Raw genomic sequence first — 14,883 nt, 5'->3', positions numbered from 1 at the left:
CAGTTTCTTGAACTTCAGATTCTCTTAGTGGTCTTGGCATTGCTATTGGCACACTCCCATGTGTGTAATTCTTGAAGTATTTTGGCACTTCTCAAAGATTGACCTCTAATGGTGTTGAACTATCCTGACATGTGCCATGTGCACTGGGTGGCATAGTTGCATTTACTAATTTGTTAGGCTCTTCTTTGCTTTCTTTTCTGAAGTCTCTTGATCGAGCTTCATCTGCACATGTGGTTATATTTCCGAAACTTCTTACATAGGGAACTGTGGGGTAACTTTTCCATTGGTAAGGTGTTTCCAAGTAAGGGTTCAGTTGTTGCGCGCATACTCCTTCCAGTCCCTCAGCGGACCATTCAAGAGGCGGTGGTTCTGATTTTGAGGGAGTTGGCTTTGCAAGGTACAATTCGACGATCCTTGTTTGGACTCATTCGAATTCATTGAAGTGTTTGGCCTTGAATTTTTGTGATTTCCTCCAGCTTTCTTGCGGGATCTTCTGCTGTTATTCAACTTTAGAGGTTCAACTTTTGGGAGTTCGACTGCCTTTAGGGCATGCAGAATGGCTAAGTCATTATCAAAGATTTGATTTTCAATTTCAGCATTCTCAGCCTCTGTTTCAAGGTCCCAATAAAATTTGAGTTATCATTGGTATGGGTACCTTCTTCAGGTTCATTATCCCACTTGAGGTCAGCCATAAAGAATGGCATCTCTAGATCAATTGGTTCTTCATGTGTGAGTGTAAGATCTACCTGTAGCACCTTAGCATCTATCTATGAGAAGATGGGGCCTAATGAATGGCAGTTGTCAATGGTTGCCAATGTTTGTATCCAGTTATTGACATTGCTTTGTGAGTCACCCGCTATGGCATGCTATTGCAAGGGAGCTGATTTTCATGAGATTATCGTGGAAGATGTGTCATCCAGTGCTCTAGGCACAATTGGTTTTATAGCTAAAGCCTCCTATTCCCACATTCACCCTGACTACGGTGTCGCGATTCTGGATTGTCAGTTTATCAGTTCCCTGCGCGGCATGCGGCATCAAAATGCTGGAGGAATCGGGCTAGATCTCCCCTACCATTATATTTGGGAAGCTCCAGTTTTCCCAAGGGGCGCCTGCCTTGAGTGTTATTATTTCTTCGATTAAAGAAATTGTCAGCCTCTACATCGAGGTCGATATCCCCATCATTGTCACGATGGCATCCAGCCATGTTGTGGCATGGAGGAGTCAAAGGGAGTGATTGAATTTTAGGGGGGGATTCGGGGTAGAGGATTGTCAGAGGCGGTGGTTGCAGTGGATTTGGCGAGTGTTAGAGTCGGAGGCATTGGCCGGAATGTAGCTGCATGCAAATTGGGCGAGATTTGCAAAGGGTGTCTCTACCGCAAGTGTGGGTGTGGATGTAGTTTTGTTGGGAGGGTTAGAGTGGTGTTAGTTTGTGTAGGGACCGTCATGTTAATAATGTGCCTAAGATTATCCTACGTGTGTAGGAAACTGTCGGTGTAGACGGATCGTTAATCGGAGGTCACAGCATGAAGATATGAGCGAATTTGTACAAAACAAGGCCCACACGGGGGCATGAATGAGCGAATGCTAGGGATGCCAAAATGGTGTGAAATGGGTTGGAAAAATACCCCGTAGCGTGATGTTTTCGTGTGTGAAATGTAGGTTCATGGGGTCTAGTTTGGGTCCCAAACGGATGAGTTATGAGGGGTTAAAGTAGGGGTAAATTTGGCTTTTTGGGGGGGGTCTTAAAGGTGGTGTGAATGGACTTTAAGTCCAACTGAGGGGTTTGAACCAAGTTAGTTCTAGCTAGATAAACTAACCTATATCCTCCCAGTTACTGTAACTAGAAGATTAACCTAAGTTTACTAACTACAGTTAGTTACTAGCTGATAGTTAGTTAAACTAACCTAACTGTTAGTAACTAACCTAGGGTAAACCTAACTAAGTTAGACTAACCTAACCTAGGTTAAACTAACCTAGGGTTAAAGTAATGGTTAGGTTAAGGTGTTTTTTTTTTTGGGTATTTTTGTAGGGGGGGGAATTCCCGCAGCGGTGGCGCGGGGGGGGGGGGTGTTTTCGCATAGAGGGGAGGGGAGGGGAGGGGAGGGTGTTTTCGCACAGAGGGGAGGGGAGGGGAGGGTGGAGGGTGCAGGGTAGGGGATGGAGGGGGCGGGCAGGTGCGGGGAGGAGAGGGAGGGTGCGCAGAGGAGATGGAGGGGGCGCACGGGCACGGCATTGAGATGGCACTGGCAAGCGGGCAGGTGCTATGCCACTCCACCGTAGGCTAGCGCTGCGCGCGATCGCCGCTTGGTTGACCGGCATCGCTACGGGTGCTGGCCCATAGAGCCAAGGGCCTTAAGGCCCTTGCTTAGTTAGTAGGTTAGTTTTTGTTAGGTTAGTGTAGGGAGCGGTCGGCGAGGGGGGGGTAGAGAGAGAGAGAGAGAGAGAGAGAGAGAGAGAGAAGACAGAGAGGGGGTAGAGAGAGAGATTGAGAGAGAGAGAGAGAGAGAGAGGGGGGGGGGGAGGGAAAGAGAGAGAGAGGGAGAGAGAGAGGGGGGGAAAGAGAGAGAGAGAGAGAGAGAGAGAGAGAGAGAGAGAGAGAGAGAGAGAAGAGGGAGGGGGAGGAAAAGAGAGAGAGAGGGAGAGAGAGAGGGGGGGAACAGAGAGAGAGGGGGGGAAGAGAGAGAGATAGAGAGAGAGAAGAGGGAGGGGGAGGGAAAGAGAGAGAGAGGGAGAGAGAGAGAGAGAGAGGGGGGGGGAAAGAGAGAGAGAGAGAGAGAGAGCACGGGGGGGGATGGGGGGGGTGGTGGTAGAGATGGAGGCCCCGAAAGGGGGAGGGGGTGGTGGAGGAGGGGGGGGTGGTGGTGGTGGAAGGGGGTGGTGGAGATGGAGGAGGGGAGGGGGGAGGGGGTAGTGGAGATGGAGGGGGTGGGGGGAGGGGGGTGGAGAAAGGGGGTGGTGGAGACGGGAGGGGTGGAGGGAAGGGGGGTTGTGGTGAAGGGGGAGGGGTGGAGGGAAAGTGGTAGTGGAGATGGAGGGGGGTGGGGGGAGGGGAAATGGAGGGAGGGAGGGGGAAATGGAGGGAGGGAGGGGGTGGTGGAGATGGAGGGGGGGTGGGGGGAGGGGAAATGGAGGGAGCGAGGGGGAAAAGGGGTGGTGGAGATGGAGGGGGGTGGGGGGAGGGAGGGGGAAAAGGGGTCTCTGAACTTGCACAACTTCTCTGCACCCAATGCCTTCGTGAATGTGCCAGCTACCTGATCCTCTGTGCTGACATAAACTAGATCAATAAAACCGACTAGAATCTTCTCCCACACATAGTGATAATGCACCTCAATGTGCTTTGTTCTAGTATGATAGACTGGGTTATTTGCCAAGTGTATACTACTCATGTTGTCACAATAAATGACAACTAGCCCATTTATAGACTGATGCATATCATAAAGTAGCTTATGCAACCAAGCTACCTCACATGCAGCCATTGCTACACCCCTGTACTCAGCCTCTATGCTCAACAAGGCAACTATAGGATGTTTCTTGCTGCTCCAAGTGATTGCAGCACTCCCAAAAGAGAACATATATCCACTTGTAGATCGTCTATCAAAAATACTACCAGCCCAATCACCATCAGTGTATCGATGCAAGTATATCTGAACCCCAGTCTCATAAAATAGTCCATACTACAATGTGGACTTCATATACCTCAGTATGCGTCTAGTCGCATCCAAATGCGGTTTCCTTGGAGCCTGCATAAATTGACTTACCAACCCAACAGCATAGCTCAAATCTGGCCTGGTAATAGTCATATATCCTACTATGCGTCTGTACATAGTAGGGTCTTCCAGAAGCTCACCTGCATTTGTGCTCAACTTCACATTCTGCTCCAAAGGGACAAAAATAGGCTTACAGCCTATCATCCCATATTTGGACAGCATGTCCAATCCATACTGCCTCTGTAAGAGCCATATCCCACTTGTGGATCTAATCACCTCAATGCCCAAGAAGTAACGCAACTCTCCCAAATCCTTCATCCCAAACTTCTGCTTCAATAGCATTTTCACATGAAGGATATCTTCATCACTATCACCTGTGATGATCAAATCATCAACATAAATGACAAGCAACATAATGCCTTTCTCTATTTTTCTCACATAAAGTGAGAAATCTGCCTTGGAAATCTAAAAGCCAATAGTGACAAGATACTATCCTATCTTGTCAGACCATGCTCTGGGTGCTTGCTTCAAGCCATACAAGGCTTTCTTCAACCTGCAAACAAACTCAGGATGAACAGCATGAACACAACCTGGTGGCTGCTCCATATAGACCTCTTCTTGCAAATCACCATGCAAGAAAGCATTCTTTACATCCATCTGATGTAAAGACCATCCCTTTGATGCAGCCATAGCAATGACTGCTCTTACAATTGCCATCCTTGCAACCGGACTGAATGTTTCTTCATAATCAATGCCATATGTGTGCGCATACCCTTTGACAACTAATCTTGCCTTATATTTGTTCACAGAACCATCTGCATTGTGCTTCACCTTATAAACCCACTTGCAGCCAATTGCATTCTTGTCTTTAGGCAAAGGCACCAATTCCCATGTAGCATTTGCTTCCAAGGCATCCATTTCTTCATCCATGGCTTTCTCCCATTTTTCTTTTCGCATGGCTGGCTCAAAAGAAGTGGGTTCTGGTTCATGTATCACTTTGACCATATAGGCATAGTGAATGGCTATAAATCCATCATATTTCAGCCTATCCACAGGATACCTAGCTTTGGTAGACCTGTGCAAAATAGGCTCACTACCAGGTGCTCTCAAAACATCCCTTGTCTTCCTTACTCCAGGTATAACAACAGAAGGAATACCCAACTCATCATTAAGGCTCTGTTCTGAGCCACTAGATTCACCATCCACATAGAGTGACCTGCATTACATCAACCATGGGTTGATCTACTTTCTCTTTTCCTTTTTGTGATACTTGCATACCACTATCTGCATTGCTTTGAGGAGATCCTCCTAATCTCACTCTATCTATCCATGGAAAAATATGTGAACCACTGCTAGAGAACACTACAGGTCCACTAATATTTTGTGATTGCTGCTATGAATTCTGTGCAGCATTACCATTTTGTGCATCTACATCATCAATCACATTTACTGGTTTATATCAGCTGCTCATCTCATCAAAAACAACATCTTTGCTCACTGTAAACTTACAAGTAGAAGGGTTATAGCATCTATACCCTTTCTGTTGTAGAGAATAACCAATAAAGATGCACTTCTCAACTTTTGGATCCAACTTGGATCTCAACTCATCTAGCACATGAACATAGGCAATGCAACCAAAAACTTTCAAATGAGAAATATCTAGTTTCCTACCAGTATACCTCTCCTCTAGCATCATGCCATGTATTGCTACAGTGGGAGTCTTGTGTTCATTATGTAGAGTGCTATAGCAACTGCTTCAGCCCAATAATAATCTGGCAGGTCTTTTTCATTGTGCATGGCATGAGATACCTCTCCAATATGCCTCTTTTTCCTTTCTGCAAGTCCATTTTGCTGTGGGGTATGACTGCATGAATATTGCTACTTTATGCCATGCTCCTGTAGGAAACTTGCAAACTCATTTAAGAGGTACTCTCCCCCTCCATCTAACCTTAGGCATTTTATTTGCAAGCCTGTTTCTTTTTCGACCATAGCTTTAAAAGCTTTAAATGCCCAAACACTTCACTTTTCTTTTTCAAAAAATACACCCAAACTTTTCTGCTGTAGTCATCAATAAAAGTGATAAAATAATAACAGCCTCCAATAGATGTAGCTTTAGTAGTCCACACATCAGAGTGGATTAATTCCAATGGCCTCTTATTCTGTTGAACATGTCTAGGTCATAAGTCAAACACATAAAATTCAAATCCAAGGTAACTTGAGAGTTGAGTTGGGAGAGTTGAGCTAGAGAACTTTGAAATTGGCATAATTTTGTAGAGTGAGGGATGAAGTGTAAAACAAAGTAGTTCAGATGAATCATTGGAACTTCAATGCAAGAGGGGAGATGCTTGAGGACATAAATCCAAATTAGTCGATGACATCTAAGTGTTGGGACAACCTAATTTGCATTAAGCGACAAAAAGCTCATTGTCTATAGTGATTATCTTTAATAGTACCATATCTTGGTGGTGGGGCTTTAGGTATTGGACATTTCTTTCCTTAGCTTCAAGGGTGTCAACTTGGTACAACCAAGAAATCCCCTCATGGGTGCAAAAAGGCATCATCAGCTAATTAAAGGATCTGCATTTGGGGTGTCCAAATCAACCCTTCATAATATCATTTCTAGGTGAAAGTTCATAGGACATGTAATGCTACATTAGTAAAAATTCTATGTGATATTTTCCATTTATCTAAGCAACTTACCTTGAGGATTTTTGCCTGACTATATAAATTTAGAAGTAGCTAGTGTAAATGATTAGAATTTAGTTGAAGATGCAAGGCCAAGGGTAAAACTGTAAGCAAAGATATATTTAGACCAAAATTTCATAAGGCAAGGTATCTAATTGTCTTCCACCTAGGTAAGCCTCACTTGTTAAGAAAAATGTAATTTTATCTTATAACAATATGGGTGTGATGTGTGGCTCATAGAATCCAATCCTTATTACATAATGACACATTCACAATACCAATCCTAATTCTACTCAATCCTTAAGTATACCAACAATAAATCTCAATGGCCCTTTCTACAGTCAAGGTAAAGCATTGCCTGGAAAAATTCCATAAATACTTATATCTAAGGATTAACTTCATGGTTAAGAGGGGGGGAGGGAGAGTAGTTCGTGCCTAACCACAAACCCAAAAAAGTCAATGGTCATCCTTACACAAGGAATGTGGGAGCCCCTTCAATGCCTTTAGAATCTAAGGCCATCCTTATGCAAGAAAGGTGGCAGCCCCTTCAATGCCTTTAGATTGGATTTTCCTATGCTATAATAAGAATAAATAACAAAAATTGTTATCAAAAATCAAATATAAAGCATAAGGAAAAATCACCAAGCCTTTTTATGTTCATCCTTACTCGAGGGAAAGATTTCTCCAAAAAGTTCATTATAATACTTCAACTATGCAATTAGGATTTTGCTATATCTAGAAAGTCCATTATAATACTTCATCTATGCTTGGAAAGGCTTTATGATGAAAGCGTAAACTTTGCAAAGAAGGATAAGGCTATCGAGTTTTTATACACGTAACCATTAATTAGTGATCTCCTATCAATTATGCTATCAAATGTCATGGTGTTTAAGCAAGGTGTGGGAGTCCCTATCAGCTCTCTTCTTTACCCATATTATGCAATTTGTACTTTTTCTAGTTCGAGTTCCAATTTATCAAGAGACTTGTCACATTATATGCACTTGGATTTATTGCCAATGTTTAGAAGTAACTTTTGTTACATGGATGATATCATGTTTACCAATGTACCAAATGCACACATGTTTTCAAATCTCCTTGAAAATCAAAGATGAGTTTTAGATTATACCCTTTGCAATCTTTAAAAATCAAGCAAATCTAGCCTCTAAACATTTGACTATAGCTAATTGAGAAATGGACCAAAAAATACCACCATTATAGTAATCCCTTATTGAAGACAACAAGGTGGCAATACAACTATAATTGTACTATTTGTGATTTTTTTTAATATTTGGTAGAAATATATCATGCACAATGATGTTTACATGATTTAATAGTTGTAATGTCCCAAAGACTTTATAAGGGTTATTTTAAAAATCCTCCATTTTCTGGGTGAATGGAGGGGTGAAAAGGGAGGGGAAAGTAACGTAATTGGGGGAGCCTCTAATATACCATTGACCCAAAACATTACCCATTTTAAACTTTGACTATATCCCATTTGGCCCTTGACGCCAAAAATCCAACTTACCTCAACCAAAAAGATTGAAGTGACGAGTCCGACAAAAAGTAAAGAGTCATAAGCACTAAATTGGGCAAAAAGGACCATAATGTGTCGTATCTTCTGTAAGGTGCTCTAAATAAGACTCAGAGTTCCCTTTTGTTGCTTGTTGATATGTTGATTACCAATATCACTCAAATCATTATTGAAATCGTGTGATTAGTATCATTGCTCACTAGGAAATTGCTCTCATTGCTATATTTTAACGAGTCCTTCCTTGACCCCCTAGTACCACTTTTCCAAACACCCAAACAAGAAGAAGAGCTAACTCAAACTAACGTCTTGCCAAAGGGAGATGATTGAACAATTGAACTCTAAGCGTGAATCTCATCCAAATTAGTATTTAAATGTATGACAAAAGGCTCGACTCCCTCTCCTTAATTAATGGACATTTGCCTTCCCTGCACCGAGGCCCAAAGGCCCCCCGTCACCTGCTCTTTCTTTTTGACACTCACCTCTCATCTCGCCCATATGCATTAACAGTTTTCTCTCTTCCCCTTTTACGAATCGTTGTTGGAGAATTTTATTTTTATTTTCTTTTACTTTTTGTAGGACCTAGTTAGGTAGCACAAAATGGGTACATAATGGAGTTTTAGTGTCAGCATTAGTTGTTGTTTCTTTCTTCTGCTTCTTCTTCCTCCAGGTTAGTGGTGGAAGTTTAACCTAATTTAATTCTCTCTCTCTCTCTCTCTCTCTCTCTCTCTCTCTCTCTCAATTTCTTATTCTTACTTTTTGCTTCTATCAAGTTGTATGGTTGTGATGTCAAAGCTTAGTAAGCATTGGGTCTATCCAAGTGATTCCAAAACCTAGACGACAACTTATGCTTCGGTACTCAAGAGAACATAAAAGTAGCTTTGCTTATTAAGTATTCTTTTATAAAAATATTTATTTTCCTCTTTTACTCTTAATTTTATCTAAAGTGACTTAGAGACTCTCTTCTTTCCTTTGTGCTTTCGCTTGTTTTATGGAAAATTTTAATTTATGATACGACATATTATTTGTTTTTTCGCTGGTTTCATGAAAAAATTTAATTTGTGAGACTATATATTCTAGTATTATGAAAGTATATAAAGGTTGGGTTCACAGCACCTGCCTATAGGTGGTTGTCCGAGTTGGCCGAATAAGAAGGATGGGCTCAGACACCTACTACAAGATTGGCCCATTCCATTTCCACCAACTCCTACACCAATCACAGGTTGGTGACATAAATTAGCAGGTGGTCGTTTGTGTGCGACCTACACGAACTCTTCATCCAATCAAAGGTTGGTGGCATAAATTAGCAGCCTGATGACCGCCTGCAGGTGGACACACCCTGCGGAAGCGATCCTCCAATTCTATTTCGTTCTCCACGGGATGTCCGCTGGTGTGAACCGAGCCATGTTTTAGTATCTTGTGTGAGCACAGTTCACTTGTTTCTTGATGGGTTATGGGCGCACAGCCCAGGCTGTTCCTCTGCCATTCCTCTCGTGCAGGCAGATCTGGATATGCAGCCCGCAACAAATTGCCTCAGCTGGATGAGATCAGGAAAATTCATGCCTCTTTGTTAGAACAATTAAATGAATTTCCCTTGTCCAAGGCAAATAATTTAATTCAACTGTATGCACAGCGTGGTAGCATGTCGGATGCTCACCATGTCTTTGACAACATGCCACACCGTGATCTGCACTCATGGAACATTATGATCCTGGGTTATGCCAGGCACGTAGAGGGCGCGTGTGCTTTGAATTTGTATGCCCGAATGCACCAGGAAGGTGTTCAACCTAGTGATAGAACATTCGTTGGCGTATTAAAGGCTTGCAGGCACCTGGCAGCACTGGAAGATGGAGGAGAGGTTGCAAGTGAATTTCCTAAAACAGGATGCCTGGAGAGAGGTCGAGCCATCCATTCCCAAGTAGTAAAGAGTGGCTTCAACTCAGATACTTTTCTGGGAACCATCGTGCTTGATATGTATGCAAACTGTGGGAGCATGGAGGATGCAAGGCGTGTCTTTGATGAACTGCCTGATCGTAATATGGTTACATGGACTACTATGATACTTGGGTATGCTAAGCAAGAACAGGGTGCACGGGCTTTGGAGTTGTATGGATGGATGCGCCAGGAAGGTGTCACACCAGATGGCCGAACTTTTGTTGTTGCATTGAAGGCTTGCAGTACCTTGGCAACCATGGAAGACTGTAAGCATAGTAACAGGGAATTTGTGAAAACCGGCTGCCTGGGAAAAGGTAGAGCCATCCACTTCCATCTTGTAAAGAGTGGCTTGGAGTCGGATATATTCTTGGGAACCACCTTGGTTGATTTATATGTTAAATGTGGGAGCATGGATGATGCATGGCGAGTCTTTAATGAGTTGCCTCATCGTAATGTGGTCACGTGGACGACTATGATTCTGGGGTGTGCCAAGCAAGAAGAGGGTGCACAAGCGTTAGAGTTGTATGCACAGATGCACCAGGAAGGCATCAATCCGAATGCTCGAATCTTTGTTGGTGCATTGAAGGCTTGCAGTAGCCTGGCACTAGAAGAGGGAAAGCAAGGTCCCCATAAATTTTTTAAAATTGGATGCCTGGACAAAGGTAGAGCTATCCACACCCAGGTAGTAACAAATGGCTTTGAGAGAGATGGATTCATAGGAAATACCTTGGTGGATGTGTATGCAAAATGTGGGAGTATGGACGATGCAGGCTGTGTCTTTGATGAACTGCCTCATCGTGATGTGGTTTCCTGGAATGCAATGATCATCGGGTGCAGCAAGCAGGGAGAGGGTGCACTAGCTCTGGATTTGTATGCACAGATGCAACACGAAGGCTTTGCACCAGATTATCGAACATTTGTTGGTGCATTTAAGGCGTGCAGTGACCTGGCAGCAGTGGAAGAGTGGGAACACGGTGACAGGAATTTTGCAAAGATAGGATGTCTGGAGAAAGGAAGAGCCATACACTCCCAAGTAGTAGAGAATGGTTTTGAATCAGATCTATTTGTGGGAACCACCTTGGTGGATATGTATATAAAATGTGGGAGCAGGGAGGATGCACACTGTATTTTTGCTGCACTACCTCATCATGATGTTGTTTCCTGGAATGCTATGATTCTGAGGTATGCTGATCAAGAAGAAAATGAGGAGGCCTTTAAGCTTTTTGTACAAATGCAAGAGCAAGGCTTGTTACCAAATATCTTCACCTATGTCGCCATCCTGAAAGCATGTGGCAATGCAGCAGCTTTGGAAATTGGAAAGGAACACCATTCCCAGATTATAAGGGTTGGCTTTGAGACTTTTGCAATTGTGGTAACCAGTCTTATCGACATGTATGCTAAAAGTGGAAGCATGGTTGATGCCCAGCAGGTGTTTGATGTGTTTCCTTTGGGGGATGTTGTACCATGGAGTGCATTGATTGCAGGGTATGCCCGCCAGGGACAAAGTGAACTTGTGTTTCATTTGTATGAGAGAATGAAACAGAAAGGCATACAGCCAAATGGGGTCACATTTGTGAGTATTCTCACTGTATGCAGTCATGTGGGCTTAGTAGACAAGGGCCAGAAGTACTTTCAGGCTATGAGCAAACAGTATGGAATTATGCCAACTATTGAACATTATACTTGCATGGTTGATCTCCTCAGCCGTGCAGGTCAAGTGGACAAGGCATTGGCGATTATTGGGAGGATGCCTTTCCTACCTGATGTTGCTGTATGGTCAACCGTGTTGGGTGCATGCCGAATGGGCAAGGATGTTGAAGTTGGAAGGCATGCCTTTGAAAATGCAGTGAGATTAGATGAAAAACTTCATTCAGCATATGTCTTAATGGCAAATATATATGCAGATGCTCACATGTGGGAGGACTCTGATAGAATCCAATTAATGAGAAAGAATGCCCAGGAAAGAGCTGGTGGACTGACCTTAGTGGAATGGTAAATGCATTTGTGGTGGGGGACAGAAGATATCCCCAAAGATATTCATGAGAAGCTGAACGATATTTCTTTGAAAATGGAGGAGGAAGGTTATACAGCCAGTTTAGACTATGTTTTACCGCGGACATGCGTTTAAGAAGAGGAAGGTTATACAGGCAGTTTAGACTAAGTTTTTTACCACGGACATGCGATTAAGAAGAGGAAGATGTTTTGTGTGGGCTGAGCGAGGAGCTTGCTAGGGCTTGCGCGATTATCTATACAGCCGAGGGGATAGCCATACGTGTAAAAAAATCTGCAGATTTATGATGGTATTACAAGGCCATGGCTCTTGGATCAAAGATAGAATGGCAAAAGATTATTTGCAGAGATGCAAGTCGGCTTCATAATTACAAGTAGGGACAGTTCTTGTGGGGAATGTTGGTGATATCTCTGCATAAGTTTTCCTGTGCTGAGTGTTACGCCATGGAGAAACTTTCTTGGAAGGCAAACTTTCGTCTTTTTGACCATGGCAGAGCAGTGTGGGGCAGAATATGATCATGTGTCTCCGGAAAGTTCCTGTTATGAGGGAAAAAAAAAAAAGAAACCTTCTCCCGAAAGCATTTAAGGGTATACATAGACAAGGTCACAACATGGTTGTATAAATCTTGACCTTAGTCAAGTTACCCTGATGGAGAAGAATGCAAATACTGAAAAGGGAAAAACCATACAATTGAGCTGTATACATGTGCGCCAGTGGAAAAAGATCGTTCATATTCTTGGTACATGAAATTGCAATGCACTGATCTTGTGCTATGTTCAATTGACCAAGAGCAACAAGTACACCAATAATGCCATGCTGCCAAAAGATGACAAGCTTCAGACATTGCGTGGTGGACCATAAGGAGATGGAAGATGCTGGCAAGATGAAGAAACAATACCTCGGAGTATGCCAAGCGTGTACAATATGACGCCTCTCATGGAAAGGGATGAATCCTCTTGGGAAAGCGAAGCCCTTGCCCTCAAAACAAAAAGAAAGAAGCCACTTAAGAGGCTTTTGATCCAAAGGATCTAGCTGGCACAGGCCTATAAGCTATGGTGACTTTCATCCTCTAGGGCAAGCTTAAGAAACCATAAAATTAGAGAAATTTGGCAAGGGTAGCACACTATATGCTCAACAATCAATATTTAAAGGACTGTATAATGCCCTAAGCCTCCCAACAGGTTGATGGTAGTGGGCTCCAAGCTGAGTGCTCCCAAATCCAATGTCTTCAAGTGGGATCAATACTAGCAATGGGATGTGTGGTGATTTGACAAATAGTTACCATTAGCAAACCTGAGTTGGTTTAGATGCATGGAAGTGACAATGAGATGAATACTGATAGGGTAGAACTTCTCTTTCTAGCCATAACTGCAAAGTGGATAAAAAACTAGTCCTAAATGACATAGATGCATCAATTTGGTGATTTGGACTAGTCGTTAATCCATGTGAAGCAATATGTAATCGACTACATAGAGCCACTATAATGGAGTGAGGTCGTAGACATGAAAGATGCCACGAGATAGTAGAAAGGAGGGAGAAAGAGGAAGCAAGAGAAAAGGAAGCATATAGAAATTGTTATGTTGCGGGAGTAGGGAAGGATGCACAGCATCGATTGGTAGCATGGTACGGAATTCCTATAATAGAAGCTATTACGAATCATCTACTAGGCATGGAGAGCATTGGCAGAGTGATCTTCGAACCGCTGATTTAGGAATGAACGCTACATTTTAGTCAAAATGTAACATGACCTTGGATGGGTGTGTTGAAGACGGTCTAGAGAGGCATATTAGAGTGATTTATAACATGAAAATATAGCATAACTGAAGGATAGCTAAGCAAATTGGTCCAAGGTAGTTGTTTGTGCATCAATCTAAGGAGCGGTTCGAGGAATGAATAACCAACGCATAGCAAAAGGTGTGTAGCGAGTAGTAGCATAGCTTTGCTTGTAGTGATGGATATTCTCAAGTGTGAGCATGTAGCAAAGGAGGGAAATCCAAATTACTATTGATCCTTGTCAAATAAGCACAAAGAGAGAAAAATGCATACTACATGCTCTCTCTCTCTCTCTCTCTCTCTCTCTCTCTCTCTCTCTCTCTCTCTCTCCCTGAAAATTCAAGTTCACTCAAGCACAAAAATTTTTGGAGTTTCACTCACCAAAATCAACCGACGTGCCACATAGCTCATGAAAACCACTATCCTTTGCATCAAAATGCATCGATCACCATGATTGATTAAGAAATGTGCATAAAATCAAAGCTTCTTCACTCTAGAATTTGAGTCATCTTGAATTATGAAGATGTGCCAAAAATTTCATCCAGCTCTTCCAAATAATCAATTTTCTCCACAATTGCATATAGATGTACAAGAAATAAGGCACAGAAACCATTCATAAGGAGCTCAAGTTGCTTTCTTTGAGGTTGAGTCAATGACTCTAGAGCTTAAGTGATTTAGCAAAAATGTATATCCCTTACTACAACTAGGCTTACACTTGCTAATCAGTAAAAGGCAATTCTAGTATGTATAAATGAACCTAATACATGCCAAAGTTGGATATTCCTTGGAGCTTGAGCACAAGGTACGTGATCTCAATTCAACCAGAATCTTGAGCTCACTAAGCACCTAGATTTGTGGCCATAAAGCATCATTAAGCAGAAGAACTACTTGCACTCTAAAAAATTGCCTTAAGGTATGAGATAAGGCTATTAAAACCCTCATATAAAGCCGACTTTGAGATCAATTCAAAGGTGATGTATTGGAGTTATAAGCTCAAGTCAAAAGCCATGCCTAGCCCTATAATTGAACTAAAATTCCAATCAAGATTTTACATGCTCAAGCCCTTGGAAAATCACTTAAAAATTGACCTCTCAACTTGAAAAAAAAATGGGTTTAGAGTTGGTAGGCAATAAGAGCCTATCACACCTTCTTCGTACTATCACAATGGCCTACTGTACACATCCTATAGAACATAAGACCTCAATCATAGAAGTTTAGCCCATCATCAAGGGATCCAACTATAG

General features: G+C 42.6%; 1 protein-coding gene across 1 annotated transcript; it reads left to right on the top strand.

The window, feature by feature from the left end:
• Positions 1–9,373: 9,373 nt before the first annotated feature.
• Positions 9,374–11,851, top strand: LOC147893548 (putative pentatricopeptide repeat-containing protein At3g47840). Its single transcript, XM_087386309.1, has one exon. It carries the CDS (start codon positions 9,374–9,376, stop codon positions 11,849–11,851), a length of 2,478 nt encoding a protein of 825 aa, XP_087242435.1.
• The last annotated feature ends 3,032 nt before the right edge of the window (positions 11,852–14,883 follow it).

This window comes from Dipteris shenzhenensis, chromosome 15, assembly GCF_047967505.1.
Source record: "Dipteris shenzhenensis isolate YYH24624 ecotype China chromosome 15, Dip_SZ_1.0, whole genome shotgun sequence".
Taxonomy (NCBI): Eukaryota; Viridiplantae; Streptophyta; class Polypodiopsida; order Gleicheniales; family Dipteridaceae; genus Dipteris; species Dipteris shenzhenensis.
Note: the sequence above shows the minus strand (reverse complement) of the source record. Positions and strands in the feature narration are given on the sequence as shown.

What these genes read in the sequence shown, in the direction of transcription:
- LOC147893548 (XM_087386309.1), top strand. Translation starts at nt 9,374, where the DNA reads ATGGGCGCACAGCCCAGGCTGTTCCTCTGCCATTCCTCTCGTGCAGGC.